The 15706-nt window shown below is 45.5% G+C and overlaps 2 protein-coding genes and 1 pseudogene across 4 annotated transcripts; all 3 read right to left on the bottom strand.

The window, feature by feature from the left end:
• Nucleotides 1–732: 732 nt before the first annotated feature.
• Nucleotides 733–3246, bottom strand: C2H1orf56 (chromosome 2 C1orf56 homolog). Its single transcript, XM_012767495.3, has 2 exons — nucleotides 2180–3246; nucleotides 733–866 (listed from the first exon to the last, which is right to left on the bottom strand). The coding sequence occupies exons 1-2, from the start codon at nucleotides 3155–3157 to the stop codon at nucleotides 846–848; spliced, it is 999 nt and encodes a 332-aa protein (XP_012622949.2). The 5' UTR covers nucleotides 3158–3246; the 3' UTR covers nucleotides 733–845.
• A 200-nt stretch (nucleotides 3247–3446) lies between these two features.
• On the bottom strand, nucleotides 3447–15688 carry BNIPL (BCL2 interacting protein like). 3 transcript variants are annotated; one of them, XM_076000108.1, is made up of 10 exons: nucleotides 15471–15688; nucleotides 14574–14663; nucleotides 13197–13249; nucleotides 12739–12963; nucleotides 7045–7227; nucleotides 6629–6731; nucleotides 6337–6468; nucleotides 5449–5493; nucleotides 4533–4631; nucleotides 3447–4084 (listed from the first exon to the last, which is right to left on the bottom strand). In XM_076000108.1, the coding sequence occupies exons 1-10, from the start codon at nucleotides 15512–15514 to the stop codon at nucleotides 4048–4050; spliced, it is 1011 nt and encodes a 336-aa protein (XP_075856223.1). In that variant the 5' UTR covers nucleotides 15515–15688; the 3' UTR covers nucleotides 3447–4047. The 3 variants fall into 3 exon arrangements, with proteins under 3 accessions (XP_075856223.1, XP_075856222.1, XP_020139689.2); XM_076000107.1 differs by having other exon boundaries at nucleotides 5407–5493; nucleotides 15471–15685; XM_020284100.2 differs by lacking the exon at nucleotides 4533–4631 and having other exon boundaries at nucleotides 5407–5493; nucleotides 15471–15684.
• Nucleotides 11367–12673, bottom strand: LOC109730406 (2-oxoisovalerate dehydrogenase subunit beta, mitochondrial pseudogene; annotated as a pseudogene).
• Nucleotides 15689–15706: the final 18 nt, after the last annotated feature.

The raw sequence follows: 15706 nt of genomic DNA, 5'->3' as shown, positions 1-15706 counted from the left end.
ATCACTACAGGTGTGTGTTGGATAAAAGAATAGACATGGCTGATGAAGGTGACTCCTCAAAAGTGGCTGAAATGGAATTTTTGAACCAACACTGTCCTATCTGAGGAGAGAGGGCCAAATATTATTGAAGGCAAGGAGAAGACCACTATCATCTTTCAAGGCTTGACTACTTGTTCTTCCTGTCCCCTTTTCTTAGGGTTTGAGATTTTTCAATTTTTAAGTAGTACTTGTTTAAAAACAACATTGGAAATGAGGAAAATGAGCAACATTAACATTTTTTTTTGAGACAGAGTCTCACTTTGTTGCCCAGGCTAGAGTGAGTGCTGTGGCATTAGCCTAGTTCACAGCAACCTCAATCTCCTGGGCTCAAGGGATCCTCCTGCCTCAGCCTCCTGAGTAGCTGGGACTATAGGCATGTGCCACCATGCACGGCTAATTTTTTGTATATATAATTTAGTTGGTCAATTTCTTTCTATTTTTAGTAGAGACAGGGTATCACTCAGGCTGGTTTCAAACTCCTGACCTTGAGCAATCCACCCGCTTGGCCTCCCAGAGTTCTAGGATTACAGGTGTGAGCCACCACGCCAGGCCTGCAACATTAACATTTTATCCTGGGGGACAGGGAGTTGGGGAACAAGCCAGAGGCTGCTAACTACACAGTTCAGTTTTAAGGTTGAAGAGATTTATGGTCTCTCCCTTAGATACCTCTGTAAAAAGACACAAGACCAAACATTGTATTTTCCAGTTTTGTTTTTCTGTACTAAAAATATATCTAGTAGGTGTTGGAATTGAAAAGGTAAAAGAGGTTGAGATGCTGACACCTCCTCTTGTAGATGAAGTGGCCATTACCTCCGGTTTCTGTCTATCTGAGTAAGGAAAAAAATAGAGAAAATGGGAAATTACAACCACATCTATATTCTTTTCCCTTCCTTGTTTCATCTCCCCCTCCCACAAGCTCTCATTCTTTTAACCCTACTGCCCCTTCATTTATACTTCTTTTTCATATTCGATAATGGTATTGGACACACAAGGAGAAAGACAAAAATAGAAACCAGCAAAATAACCAAGTATACCCTTTGTTTATTGCCTTTCCCTCTTCCCCAAAGGTCCTGTCATCCCTCTCAGTTGAGACTAGCTTATCAGATCAATCAGAACTTTTGGTAACTCTTGGTAAAGCAGAGGACTGTCCTTCCTTGAGAATTCAGTTGTTGGGAGGAATCTCAGAAGGACAGTTCTGGATGATGGTGATTAAGAGGATGAGCACTGGTGTCAAACAAACCTGGTTTAAATCTCACTTGTGGTTCTGCTGCTTACTAGCTTTGTAAACCCCAGTTTCTTCATTTGTAAAGTGGGGATAATAATACCTTGAAGGGTGTGAGGATTGATCCAGGTAAGGTACATATAAGCAAGACCTCAAATATTGGCTGTTGTTACTGTTAAGCTGCATTAATTAGGTCAAAACTATTAATATCCTCCATATCCATTAATTATCTGTGCATCAAGAAGTCTTTATTTTTTTTGAGACAGAGTCTCACTTTGTTGCCCAGGCTAGAGTGAGTGCCGTGGCATCAGCCTAGCTCACAGCAACCTCAAACTCCTGGGCTCAAGCAATCCTCCTGCCTCAGCCTCCCAAGTAGCTGGGACTACAGCCATGCACCACCATGCCCGGCTAATTTTCTCTATATATGTTAATTGGCCAACTAATTTCTTTCTATTTATAGTACAGACGGGGGTCTCGCTCTTGCTCAGGCTGGTTTCGAACTCCTGACCTTGAGCGATCCGCCAGACTCGGCCTCCCAGAGTGCTGGGATTACAGGCGTGAGCTACTGTGCCCCGCCAAGAAGTCTTTATATATTTGCAACCTTAACTATTTGGTTAGTAATCATCTAATGACCAATAAGACATGTTGCCTGATAACCAACCAGCAGTTGCTCAAGAAATAATAGGTGGAATCAATGGCTAACAATAATGTGAATAACCAGTGCACATTATGAATCAATAACCAAATAAATCTTCACATACTTGGGCTCTTAAAAAATTAAACAAAAATGACTAACTAGATAAGTCAGTAACAGTTCACAGGAACATGCTGGCTGGCTTTAGTAACAGAGTTTTGAATTATCAGGACTTTTCAGATCCACCAACAAGGATCCAGGCTCATCACCAAACACTTACTTACTGGTTGCATCTCTGTGAACACGGTAGAGAGACTATTCCAAATATCCTCCAGGCCAATCCTGACCCGTTTCCAAAAAGCCAGCGCGGGGTTGGGGGTGGGAGTTGGAGGTGGTAAGAGGGGTCGGCGTCTAGCTTGGATGCTGGGGAAGGTGGTACTGGTGGTGGTGGTAGGAGAGGCACAGTTGCTGCCAGAACAGAAACCTGTGTCCAGGGGACACTCCTCCTGAAGTCGGTTGCAGGCACATTGCTGGTAGGTGCAAGGTCTGTGCTCCGTCCTGAGTTGGCTCAGCGCCCCAACTCGAAGGCGCCCGGAAAGGCCTTGCAGCTTCCCGGACCTGGTTCGGCTCATGGTGCCTGACTTGCAGTGGCAGTGCCACGGGCCCCAGGGCATCAGCACCAGATGCAGATCCTCAGGAGGTGGCATGGCTGTGCGCGAGAGTGATGGCCACCGACTCGGGGTGGACCCGGGTGTCGACCACCGAGTCAGGCTGGCTGCGGAGGCCAGCTGGTCCTCCGTGGACTTACGGGTAGAGCGAGGCAGGCCTGTAATAAGCCTAATTTCGGGTTCCTGGCTATTAGCTATAAACGTGGTGGAACCCCCTGCTGTATTGCGAGTGGCACCTGGTGTCTCTGGGCTGAACTTATTCTTTCTGGCATTAATCACAACCCCCTCTTCCAAAGACCCATCCTCAAACATTGATGACCGGCTGTCGCTTGTGGACACCGTGGAAGCCAAGAGCTCGGCAGCTGCTGGGCCTGCCAGGCGGTCGGCATTGGCCGTGGCGTCATCCTCATCCTCCAGAATTATCTTTGTCCTCCGGGGAAGACGGGGCCGGGCGGTGCTCCGGTGGCGGATCGGAGGACCCCCAAAGCTGAAACTGATGTGTGGCGTCCCGGTCAGAGTCTGGGTCTGGTCTTCGGCCCCCGCCGCCCAGGACCCCAGACTCAGCAGCAGGGCCCAGAGCAGCACGCCGACCATGGGGCTGGGCGGCTTGGGGTTGGGAGGGAGGCCAGTGAGCGAGGCAGGACTCCTACCTTCGCTCCCTCCCTTCCGCTCTCGACCCACCAGGGTCGTTTGAACGGAGGCCCGCGGAGAGGGGGGTTCCGACGCGTGGACGCGCGCGCCACGCGCCACGCGGGGCGCTCCCGCAGCCCCAGGGGCTGAGGTGAAAATCCTAAGGAACCTTTGCTGCAAGAACTCCGTGCCAGAACCGCGAGACGGATTGTGATGTAAGGGGTTAGGGAAAGATTCGTTCATTTCCTTGGCGCAGAGTTTAAATCTCTCATCGAAGTTTATTAGCCGCTACAGATCTGAATTTACTAAGGAGGATAAATACAGGTTTTGAAAGCACTCCTTCCGAGGCTCACAGGCAGCAGACATGACTCAGAAGGAGAGAGGGCATAAGATGGTTCTTCAAGATTTAGCAAGCTGCCACTCCCGGCTCCCAGCAGGCTGGCTGGCTGTCAACAGTTAAGCCCCTCCCATCCAAGGTGAAAAGGATCACAGCCCCTTCACTTACAGAGGAGGAAAATGAGACCCAAAGAGATGAAGTTGTTTGCCCAGGGTTCTACAGCTAAAGCAGAATTAAAACCTAGAGCTCTGCACTTCCCATACAAAATACCTCTACACTCAGCCTTTCACTCCACTCCACTGAAATGAAAGTCACCCAGCAGATCAGGTTTGCAACCTCAACTTCCTGCTTGAAGGCAGGGTCACGGAAAGGATGACGTCCCATTGAGAAGTGAAGATCCAGTGGTACTGGGGTTGAAGATAAGATGATTTACGAAACAGCTCAGGTGCTTCAGGGATTAGGGTGTAGGCAGATCACTATCTTTGTTGGCTTCTAAGGCCCTTTATCCAGTCCTGTGCTAGATCCCTCCAGAGCCATGGAGATCCTGGTCCAGCCTAAGAGAGGTAGGGCGAGGTGGGGGAGAGAAGTGGTTCAGGGTCAGGACTTGGGTTTTACTCACTGGTTTGGGGGACAGAAGCCAGGTGAATTGGAAGAGCTAGAAGATTGGGTGCTTGAATCATCATTTAGCATTAGCTTTAACATTGAAGATCTTTTGCTCTCCCTTACTGGATATAATTTCCTATTCACTGCCAACATATTTCTTCCTAATTTCTAGGGCCAGTCTGAATCTCCTCTAATTTATGTACTGTAATTATTCCTTTATTCCCTGATGCTTCTGCACTTATATGTATACTTTTTTTCATTTGTTCCTCTTGGATGCAGTCATGTCCTTAATTTCCCCTGGATATATGCAGTTTTTCCAGATACACTGAAGCACCTGAAAGCCAGGCCTTGGCTTTACACATCCCACCCGAAACCGTTATCCTTAAGCACAGGACTCACTGTCTGACAGCTTCAGGGATGTGAATTTGATCCAGGGAGATGAGTTGGGCCAGCTCCCCCAGGCTGTCCAGAAAACGGATCTTTCGTGCAAATTTGGAACTGCAAAGAGAGGATAACCCTAATGTGTTTTGTACTGGGAGGAGGGTTCGTGGAGACCCTTAGAAAGGGACATGTAGCAAGTAAAGCAGTTAAGGCTAGGAAGAATCAGGGTGGGACAAGATCTTCTTAAATTTTTTTTTTAAGACAGAGTCTTGCTTCTGGGCTCAAGTGATCCTCCTGCCTCAGCCTCCTGAGTAGTTGGGACTATAAGCGTGTACCACCACATCCAGCTAATTTTTTCTATTTTTAGTAGAGACAGGGTTTCATTCTTGCTGAGGTTACTTTCAAACTCCTGACCTCAAGCTATTCTCCCACCTTGGCCTCCTAGAGTTCTAGGATTATAAGTGTAAGCCCCAGCACCCAGGCAAGATCTTCTTTTTTTTTTTTTGAGACAGAGTCTCGGTTTGTTGCCAGGGCTAGAGAGATTGCAAGGGTGTCAGCTTAGCTCACAGCAACCCCAAACTCCCGGGCTCAAGTGATCCTCTTGCCTCAGCCTCCCGAGTAGCTGGGACTACAGGCATGAGCCACCCAGCTAATTTTCTGTTTCTATTTTTAGTTGACTGGCTAATTTTTTTTTAATTTTAGTAGAGTCAGGGTCTTGGTCTTGCTCAGGCTGATCTTGAACTCCTAACTTCAAGCAATCCTCCTGCCTTGGCCTCCCAGAGTGCTAGGATTACAGGTGTGAGCCACTGCGCCCAGCCAGGCAAGATCTTCTTAATCTTGATTTTTAAAATGGGGGTAAGGGGAAGGGAATCCTTATCCTCAGAGCTAGTACCTGATGAAGGGCCGAAGCAGTGCCAGAAATGCCTTCACATACCATGTAGCATGGACAACCACCAGAGCTCGAAGGTTTTTCCGGAGCCTGAAGAATGAAGAATATGAGATCATCCAATTGCTTCTTCCATCTTCATGATCAGGTGGAGCTATCTTCTGTATTGTAACTTCCTTCACTTCTCTAATTTCTAGATTACTCTATCATTAGGGTCTAATCCCCATTCCTTTATCTATAATCTCACCTCCACCCATTTTATTTAGTCCTCCATGATGCTCATTTTTAGAAAACTCTCTGTTCAGAATCCTTGGCCTGGGCTTTTCTGCTCCATTTCCCTCCTTTTCCCTGCCCTCACTTAAATTCCTTTTGCATGCTTCTCCTTGTCTCCATGACCAGGCCTATTATAAAATTCCAGGTAGAAGATGATCAGCAAGGAGGGAAAAAGGAAAAGAGAAGAGTGAGCAAAGGAAGATGGAGAAAACAAAGGGGAGATAAAAGGAACATGACAGGGAAAAGGCATATAGACCAGGGATGAAGACAGAGAAGACAATGGAGATGTGGAAAGGGAAATACATGGCAATACTAGGAGAAAAGGTAGAATGCCATCTATGTGCCAGGCAATATGCCACATCGATTTACATGATTTTCACAAACACCCAGCAGCAAAAGCATTATCATTGCTATTTTACAGATAAAGAAGCTGAGGCCCAGAAAGCTTAAGTGACTTGTCCAAAATCATACAACTAGTAGGTGGTAATGGCAAGATTTGAAACTAGATTTCTCTAACTCCAAGAGAGGACAGAAGGCTGGAGAGGCTTAGAAAGGGGTGTAAAGGGACAGAGAAAAGAGAAAGGGACTAAATGGAAGAAGAAAGAACGAAAAGATGGAAAGAAAAAGATAGAGAGTTGTAGCTCTCTTGTCCTAGGGTCTCACCGCCGATCCAGTGTATGGTAACATTGGCGTATCCAGCTCAGAGGTGGAACTTGGGCCCTGCTTGTACCTCCACTCAAATGAACAAGCATATAATTTTCAGCTACCAGCAGTTCCAGAGTTCCCACCATATACCTAGAGGGATGAAAGTGCAGGGAAGGTATGTGCTGGGGTTGCAAGAAGTGAAAGGAACATTACTGCAGATTCTCTAATCAGCTACTGATCCTGGAAGGCGTTCTTTTTTACTTTTCCCTCCCCATACCCTCCCTATATCCCTTCAGGCCTTCCAACTCACTTAAACAAGTGTTCCATGACATAGGTGTAGTTGGGGATGCTGCTCCTGGGTAGATAACAGGAAGCAAAGAGGATGACAGCATTGAGGCCATCGCCATGGTAACCTGCAAAAGATAAAGGGAAAATTCATTCAGTCAACAAATATGTATTGACAGACAGCACATCTATTTAAGTTGAGAGACTCTGGATCGCCTTCCTTCCCCACCCTCCCATATCCAAACAAAAGGGAGAGACTCTGAGGATCTCTGGAAGTTACAGGAAGAATTTTGAACCTAATAATTGTGTCTCCTGGTATTCAACCCTCCACTGCTAAATTTGACTGGCTTTTAAAAAAATAAATAAATAAATGAGTCTCTAGCTTAGGCATTTAATTCAAGAAGCCAAAGTTCTTACCCCTTCACTTATGCTAGCCTTTACCTCCATGAGACAGGACTTTCTTATAGGGGTCAATGACAGTCATGTCCACTCGCTGCTCCCTCTGTCCTGTTCGGAACACCCTCCAGCGACGACCATCTTCTCCAGCCACATCCCACATACAACCCTGTCCCAGCCTTTCAGCTGCCTCACTGGCCCCCAGACCCTCTGTCTGGGGCAGCTCATCTAAAAGAGAAGGATGGGCAAGGATCATCAATGCGACAGATTTCCTACCTTCAGTTTTTTGTAACTTCCCCAGATTCCTAGAGTTAATTAATCTTTCATTCCTCAAATTTTCCCTTGACTCTTTAGCTCTAATTTTTCCAATCAGCCCAATCCCCTGCTGGTTTCTTTCTCGTGTTCATTATCCTATTCATTATCCTAACCTTTCCACTCAACGATGGCCTTGGGCTGACCTATATATAGGAAGTCTATGGCCCTTGCCAGTATCAGCTTTCTTTTCTTTTTCTTTTTTTGAGATTCTCTATTTCTTTCTACATGATTTTTCCTAGGTAAGCTCATCTATTCCTATGTCTTCAATCACCACCAGTAAAGTGATGGCTCCCCCAAATTTGCCTTTCTAACCTAGGGTTCAGTTCTAACTCCAGATCCATAATCCCTAAATGCCAAGAGTGGACATTTCCACTTTGCATCTCCTTGTCATCAACAAGTCATCAGATCCAAAATGGAACTCAAAATCATTCTCTTTTTACTCTCTCCCATATTTCCTATCTTGATAACTGACCCTATCCATCTATCTCTATTATATCCTTAAAAGAAATTTTTTTTTTTGATATGGACTCTCATTATGTTGCCCAGGCTGGTCTCAAACTCCTGGCTGGCCTCAAGGGATCCTCCTGCCTCAGCTTCCCAAGTAGCTGGGATTATAGGGTATCTCTATTATATTCTCTTATTACCCTTTCCACTACTACTGTCCTAGTTTGGGTTCTTGGCATTTCTCACTTGGCCTTAGTACTAGCCTCCTAACTGCTCTCCCTGCCTCTGTTTGTTTTTCTCTAATCCATCTTCTACACCACTGCTAGAGCAAGCCTTTTCTTTTCTCTACCTTTTCACTCAAATGATAATGTACTATGCCTACCATTCTGCATGATCTTTCCATAGCAATCAAGAGATCTGCCTTATCTTTAAAAAGTTGCACAGAATGTAGTATTCAATTGGATGGATGTACCATAATAGAATTAATACCTTACTGATGGATCTTTAGGTTGTTTCCAATTTTTTCAGTCATTAAATTTGATGTTATTCCCTTGATTAATACCTTTCCATGACTCCCCATTGCCTACGAGATAAAATTTAAACTCCTTGTTTAGTGTGGCAGCAAGGGCCTCCATGGTCTGACCTTTGCCAGAACTCTCTTTTTTTTGAGACAGTCTCACTCTGTTGCCTGGGCTAGAGTGCCATGGCATCAGCCTAGCTCACAGCAACCTCAAACTCCTTGGGCTCAAGCAATCCTCTGCCTCAGCCTCCCGAGTAGCTGAGGACCACAGGCATGTGCCACCATGCCCGGCTAATTTTTTCCTATATATTTTTAGTTGTCCAATTAATTTCTTTCTATTTTTAGTAGAGACAGGGTCTTGTTCTTGCTCAGGCTGGTTTCGAACTCTTGACCTTGAGCTATCCTCCTGCCTCGGTCTCCCAGAGTGAGATTACAGGCATAAGCCACCACACTTTTTTTTTTTTATTTTTTGACAATCTGATTTTGCCTTATTTCCTACTTTTTATTTTTTGACAATCTGATTTTGCCTTATTGAATACTATCCCAAATCCAATATTTACAGATTTAAAATTAAACAATTTATAAGACTACCATGTGGAACATTTTATTATTATTATTTTTTTTTTATTTTATTTTTTTTCCTGGCAATAGACTGATGGAGGGTAACTATTCTTTTTTTTTTTTTTTTTTTTTGAGACAGAGTCTCACTTTGTTGCCCAGGCTAGAGTGAGTGCCATGGTGTCAGCCTATCTCACAGCAACCTCAAACTCCTGGGCTCAAGCGATCCTCCTGCCTCAGCCTCCCCAAGTAGCTGGGACTACAGGCATGCGCCACCATGCCCGGCTAATTTTTTCTATATATATTAGTTGGCCAATTAATTTCTTTGTATTTATAATAGAGACGGGGTCTCGCTCTTGCTCAGGCTGGTTTCGAACTCCTGACCTCGAGCAATCCGCCCGCCTCAGCCTCCCAGAGAGCTAGGATTACAGGCGTGAGCCACCGCGCCCGGCTCATGTGGAACATTTTAAAAAGTTATTCTGGGCCGGGCGTGGTGGCTCACGCCTGTAATCCTAGCACTCTGGGAGGCCGAGGCGGGCGGATTGTTCAAGGTCGGGAGTTCGAAACCAGCCTGAGCGAGACCCCGTCTCTACTAAAAAGAGAAAGAAATTAATTGACCAACTAAAAGTATATATACAAAAAAATAGCCGGGCATGGTGGCGCATGCCTGTAGTCCCAGCTACTCGGGAGGCTGAGGCAGGAGGATCGCTTGAGCCCAGGAGTTTGAGGTTGCTGTGAGCTAGGCTGACGCCACGGCACTCACTCTAGCCTGGGCAACAAAAGTGAGACTCTGTCTCAAAAAAAAAAAAAAAAAAAAAAAAGTTATTCTGAAACACTCAATGAAAATCACCAATTCATATGTGTTACAATAATTAATTCATAATTTTTCAGCCCATATCCATGGTGGCTCATTTTATTAAAAACTATATTCAAGAAGAGATAAATCTGAGGAAATATAAAAAAATTTAGAAAAGTATATCCATATCTAGTCACAATCTTCCAGATTTTGTATGTGGTCAATAGTTGATCATCTTTCAAAGGGCATCATAGGCTGGGCGTGGTGGCTCACACCTATAATCCTAGCACTCTGGGAGGCTAAGGCAGGCGGATCACTCAAGGTCAGGAGTTCGAAACCAGCCTGAGCAAGAGTGAGACCCTGTCTCTACTAAAAATAAAAAGAAATTAATTGGCCAATTAAAAATATAGAGATACAGATACAGGCTGCTGTCAAAAAAAAATAAAAAAGAATAAAAATATAGAGAAAAAATTAGCTGGGCATGGTGACACATGCCTATAGTCCCAGCTACCTGGGAGGCTGAGGCAGAAGGATTGCTTGAGCCCAGGAGTTTGAGGTTGCTGTGAGCTAGGCTGACGCCATGGCACTCTAGCCTGGACAACAAAGTGAGAGTCTGCCTCAAAAAATAAACAAAAAAAACAACAAAGGGGGCCGGGCGCGGTGGCTCACGCCTGTAATCCTAGCACTCTGGAAGGCCGAGGCGGGCGGATCGCTTGAGGTTTGGAGTTCAAAACCATCCTGAGCGAGACCCCGTCTCTACTAAAAATAGAAATTAATTGACCAACTAAAAATATATATACAAAAAATTAGCAAGGCATGGTGGTGCATGCCTGTAGTCCCAGCTACTTGGGAGGCTGAGGCAGGAGGATTGCTTAAGCCCAGGAGTTTGAGGTTGCTGTGAGCTAGGCTGACGCCAGGGCACTCACTCTAGCCAGGGCAACAAAAGTGAGACTCTGTCTCAAAAAAAAAAAACAAAGGGCATCATAGCACTTCCATTTTTCTGGGATATAGAATAGCTCAAAAAGGTGAGGAAATGATGTGCCATATCCACACACTCTTTTTTTTTTGATACAGAGTCTCACTCTGTTGCCCGGGCTAGAGTGCCGTCTCAGCCTCCCCGATAGCTGGGACTACAGGCATGTGCCAGCATGCCCAGCTAATTTTTTCTATATATTTTTAGTTGGCCAATTAATTTCTTCCTATTTTTAGTAGAGACAGGGTCTTGCTCTTGCTCAAGGCTAGTTTCGAACTCCTGAGCTCAAATGATCCTGCCGCCTCTGCCTCCCATGTGCTAGGATTATAGGCACAAGCCACCTTGCTGGCCCATGTACTCTTGACATAGGAGCCTCTAGGTTCAAGAAAAATTCTGCCTAAGGCCAGGCATGGTGGCTCACGCCTGTAATCCTAGTACTCTGGGAGGCCAAGGTGGGAGGATTGCTTGAGCTCAGGAGTTCGAGACCAGCCTGAGCAAAAGCGAGACAGACCCTCTCTTTAATAAATATAGAAAAATTAACTGGGCATTGTGGTGGCACGTGCCTGTAGTCTTGAGCCCAGGAGTTTGAGATTGCTGTGAGCTAGGCTGATGCCACGCCACTCTACTCAGAGCAAGGGAGTGAGACTCTGTCTCAAAAAAGGGAAAGAAGAAACATTCTTTCTGAACTGCAGAGCTGATCTCCGATGCAAGGCCACCTGTCAAGGGAACCTCATGACTGATTAGCAGTCACCCTGTTTTGATCACAGACAACAAATGATATCCACATCCCAAGGTGTTATAGTCCTCAGATCAATGACTTCACGAGACACTCCATGCTTTTCTTTTGCCATGGAAGCCACCTCCCAGATCACATGAACCTAAGTGCTGCTGGCAACTAAAGTAACATCACTCCCTTCCTGTATGACTTCAGCCTAGGACAGTGGAATTCTACAGTTCTGTTGGAACCTGTTCCACTGCTGCCCTGTAAAATATTTTAGGTTCAAAAAATATATAAGGATTTTTAACCTTTATGCATGACAAAAGAAGTTCCATGGCCTGGAAAAGACTTCTGGGTATAACCATCTGATCAAAAGCAGAGAAAATATAATCTGCAAACTGAATTTCTGCAATGGCAGTAGCACCAGTGATTACAATTCCAATTCCAAATTCAATAATTCCTTGTTCACACACTGCAGTATTAAAAACTCTATCTTTTCCACATTTGTCTTACAAGCCAACAATGCATCTAAAGACTCCACCAAAGGCAACATCTTCACCAAATATTACTGCAGTAGGATCTTTAGCCAATGTGTTATCTAAGGCACTTGTTACTGACTGGAAAAGATTCATTTGCTGAGTGTGACTGTACTCCTGGGGCTCTGAGTCAGGCTGGAGAATGAAGTTAGCCACCTGCTGCCTCTGGGCCGCATCCTGGCCAGCCCTGTGCCACGCGTGGAGGTGCCACGCGTGGAGGTGCCACGTGTGGAGCTGTCATGCGTGGAGCCAGAGCAGCTGGCTTGCAGTCGCAGCCCTTCATGTTCAAATGGTCATGCTTTATCCTTTGCATTCCCCAAGGTGCCATGCTATTGCTTGAGTTGCTTCTTCCACCTAGAAAGCCCTCTCTCCAACTACCTGATAAATATCAACTTCAGCTTTCAACTCTCAACTCAGAATCACCTCCTCTGTAAAGTCTTTCCTAACATCTCTCAGGCAGAACTGTGCTTTTCCTTCTCCCTGCCTATCCTGTCCCCTATACACATGTAGATCATGACCTTTAACTGTAATTATTTGTATGCATGCTGATTTCCTACTAAACAGAGAATTCCCTGAGAGTAGGGCCTCTTATTCATCTTTATAACCCCAGTCCTGGCTCAATGATAGCATGTAACAGGCACTCAATAAAGTTTTCCTTAATAACCTTAATAAACAAGGGACTCCTCCCCCTCTACTGACTACTCTCACATTGGATCTGTAAGCTCTACTTTTCTGTTCTGAGGAAATTAGTTTTGCTGGCCTTACCTCTTGGTCCCCACCTTATCAGTTCTAACTTCAGTCCCATTAAATCCATCCTGAGCTTCTTTTAACACTGGCCTCTACTTCTACCAGCTCTGGATCCTCAGGTTTGATTCCCACCTTCCCATTCAAATTCATGTCCACTGTCCAGCTGCTCCGAGTCTGAAGGTGTCTCCAATTCATCTACCTCCAGGTCAGAACTGCCATCAGGAGACGAAGGTGCAGAGTGGGTAGGAGAAGCTTCATTATCTCCAGGCCCCTCAGTCAGATTCAGCCACGACTCTGGGGCAGAGAGACGCTTACGCATGGGGCGCTGGCCACGTAGGGCTAAAGTGTTGGGGGTACCTGGGGATGGAGAAAGGGGGAATAAAGAAAGAAATATATGTGTGTTGAGGGGCTGGGGGTGGTTAGAATTCCTTTGTGTGGAAGTGAGAATATGGGGTAAACTCTGAAGAAGGAAGGACCAACGCAGGGGACATTTGGAAAAGGGGGAAATGGAACTGTGAAAGGATAGTGGTGGTGTAGCCCTTCACTGGACTAGAATCAAGAACTTGAGGGCTAGTTTCTCCTTTACCCACCTCCTTTAGGGTCTTCAGGATCTTCAGAAGGACCAACCTCCTCAGGAAGCAATCTGGAGGGGAAAAGATCAACACGTTGACTGCCATGTGAGTTGTGTTTAACTCAAGCTAGTTTTGACCCCAGGGCTTCATGAATCAAAACCCTATAGTTGGTTCCTGTTTGTGAAAATCTTGGTTGTTGATGTTCTTATTGTTACAATTAATATTGACAATTCAATTCTAAAAATGTGGATGGCGTTGCATATAACTAATGCACAGAAAACAATAAAAAATAATAAGTTAGAAAGGATCATTTTGGTGGCCGGGCACGGTGGCTCAGCCTGTAATCCTAGCACTTTGGGAGGCTGAGGTGGGCAGATCGCTCAACATCAGGAGTTTGAAACCAGCCTGGGCAAGATGAGACCTTGTCTCTACTAAAAATAGAAAGAAATTAATTGGACAACTAAAAATATACAGAAAAAATTAGCCGGGCATGGTGGCACATGCCTGTAATCCCAGCTACTCGGGAGGCTGAGGCAGAAGGATTGCTTGAGCCCAGGAGTTTGAGGTTGCTGTGAGCTAGGCTGATGCCACGGCACTCACTCTAGCCTGGGCAACAAAGCAAGACTCTGCCTCAAAAAAAAAAAAAGAAATTAATTGGCCAACTAAAAATATATATAGAAAAAAAATTAGCCAGGCATGGTGGCTACTCGGGAGGTTGAGGCAGGAGGATTGCTTGAGCCCAGTTTGAGGTCGCTGTGAGCTAGGCTGACGCCACAGCACTCACTCTAGCCTGGGCAACAGAATGAGACTCTGTCTCAGAAAAAAAAAAAATACTTTTGTTTTAATAAAACGCTGTGGCCCCAGGGGAAAAATTTTCTTTTTCTAGTGTGGCAGTCAATGTGTTAAAAGAGGGCAGAGATATAGGCCAACAGCATCAAGCCAAGTATTAATTTATAGGTTGTCTTTCCTTGCCATGATTTTATCACCTCTGCTTTCTTTTTCCCACCTTTTTCTTTCAATTTTTTTTTCTTTTTGAGGCAGGGTCTCCCTCTGTGGCCCAGGCTAGAGGCATCATCATAGCTCACTGCAACCTCAAACTCCTGGGCTCACTCAATCCTCCTGCCTCAGCCTCCTGATTAGCTGAGACTACAGGTGCATGCCACCATGCCTGGTTAACTTTTCTATTTTTTGTAAAGAGGCGGTCTTGCTAAGTTGCTCAGGCTGGTTGGTCTTAAACTCCTGAGCTCAAATGATCCTCTCACCTTGGCCTCCTAGAATGTCAGGATTATAAGCGTGAGCCCCCATGCCTGGCCCCCTTCATGTTCTTTTTTTTTCCCCTTCAATTTTCTAATTCACCATCCCTCCCTTCTCCCAGCTGTCCTCACATTTCCTCACCTAGGAAATTCTTCATCCTGCCATTCCTCCTTCAGCTCCAGTTCCCCAAGTCTCAGAGCTGCTTCTAGTTCTGCTGTTTCTGCATTCTCTCTGACACAGAACAAAAGATTAAGGGAACTGGGTAGTAGTGGGTGGAGACATTGGAGTGAAGAACAGTAATTAAAGTATAGAGCAGAGGGTGGGCCTTAAAAGGAACTCAGATCTCTCATCTCCTAAAGAGATGTTTCTCCCTCCTTCACCACTTGCTAGCAGCAGATTACCTACCTACCATTGGGTTTAGGAGCAGAGGAAGGATGGAATGTAAAGCTAATCATATTTACCTCTATGGCTGTTGCTCCACCTACAAAGTAGGGCTGAGTGATGTCCCCACATTACAATTGGCTGGAACCCAGACAGACCCACCCAGCTATCACTGGGCAAAGTTGAGAAAGATGGCACCTCGTCAGGCCTGCCTTTCCTCCACCATGCTGGGGAGTGGCTAGGGGAAAAACGGCATAAGCTGAGGGGTAGGGGAAGAAAGTAAGGAGAAAGATTTGCCGGAAAGGAGAACCTGGACCAAAACTCAGTTTTGGATCAGCTTTCCTGGTGGTCATTCTGGATGGTGAGGGTTAGAGAACAATGTGCAGATTTATCAGATACAAAAATACAGAAACTTCCTTTACTTTTAAACTAGGGAATTAGTTTAATTCCCTGGAATCCCATTCCCCAGTTCTATACCATACTGATATTTTCTACTTAGAGCCACCCCCATCCTTTCTCTGCAAATTCATTCTCTTACAGTCCTGTCTCCTGGAGGAACCCCTGAGATTTGACCTAGTGAGAGCTGAATGGTGGGACAGTCCCTTAAGACTATTTATTCACTCCGTTTCCAATCAGGTGGGCCAAGATCTTACTTACCCAAGATCTAAAGTCTTTTTTCCTGCTTCCTGTACAGTTCCCATCTTCACAAGTCCTCCTGTCTTCTTCTTTAAACACAGAGTTGTTGGGAAGCTGATTGTTCCAGCCCCCAACACTCCTTTACCCCTTTTCTGTCTCAGTTATTGTTGCTCTTGCCTCCAAGGAGGAGGGAGGTGTGGAAGGGAGGTAACCTCATCTTCAAACAGGTTTTGCCACCTCCCCTCCCAAGGAGCAGG

This window comes from Microcebus murinus, chromosome 2 (assembly GCF_040939455.1).
Source record: "Microcebus murinus isolate Inina chromosome 2, M.murinus_Inina_mat1.0, whole genome shotgun sequence".
Classification (NCBI taxonomy): Eukaryota; Metazoa; Chordata; class Mammalia; order Primates; family Cheirogaleidae; genus Microcebus; species Microcebus murinus.
The sequence above is the reverse complement of the archived record's forward strand: the minus strand, read 5'-3'. Positions and strand labels throughout refer to the sequence as shown.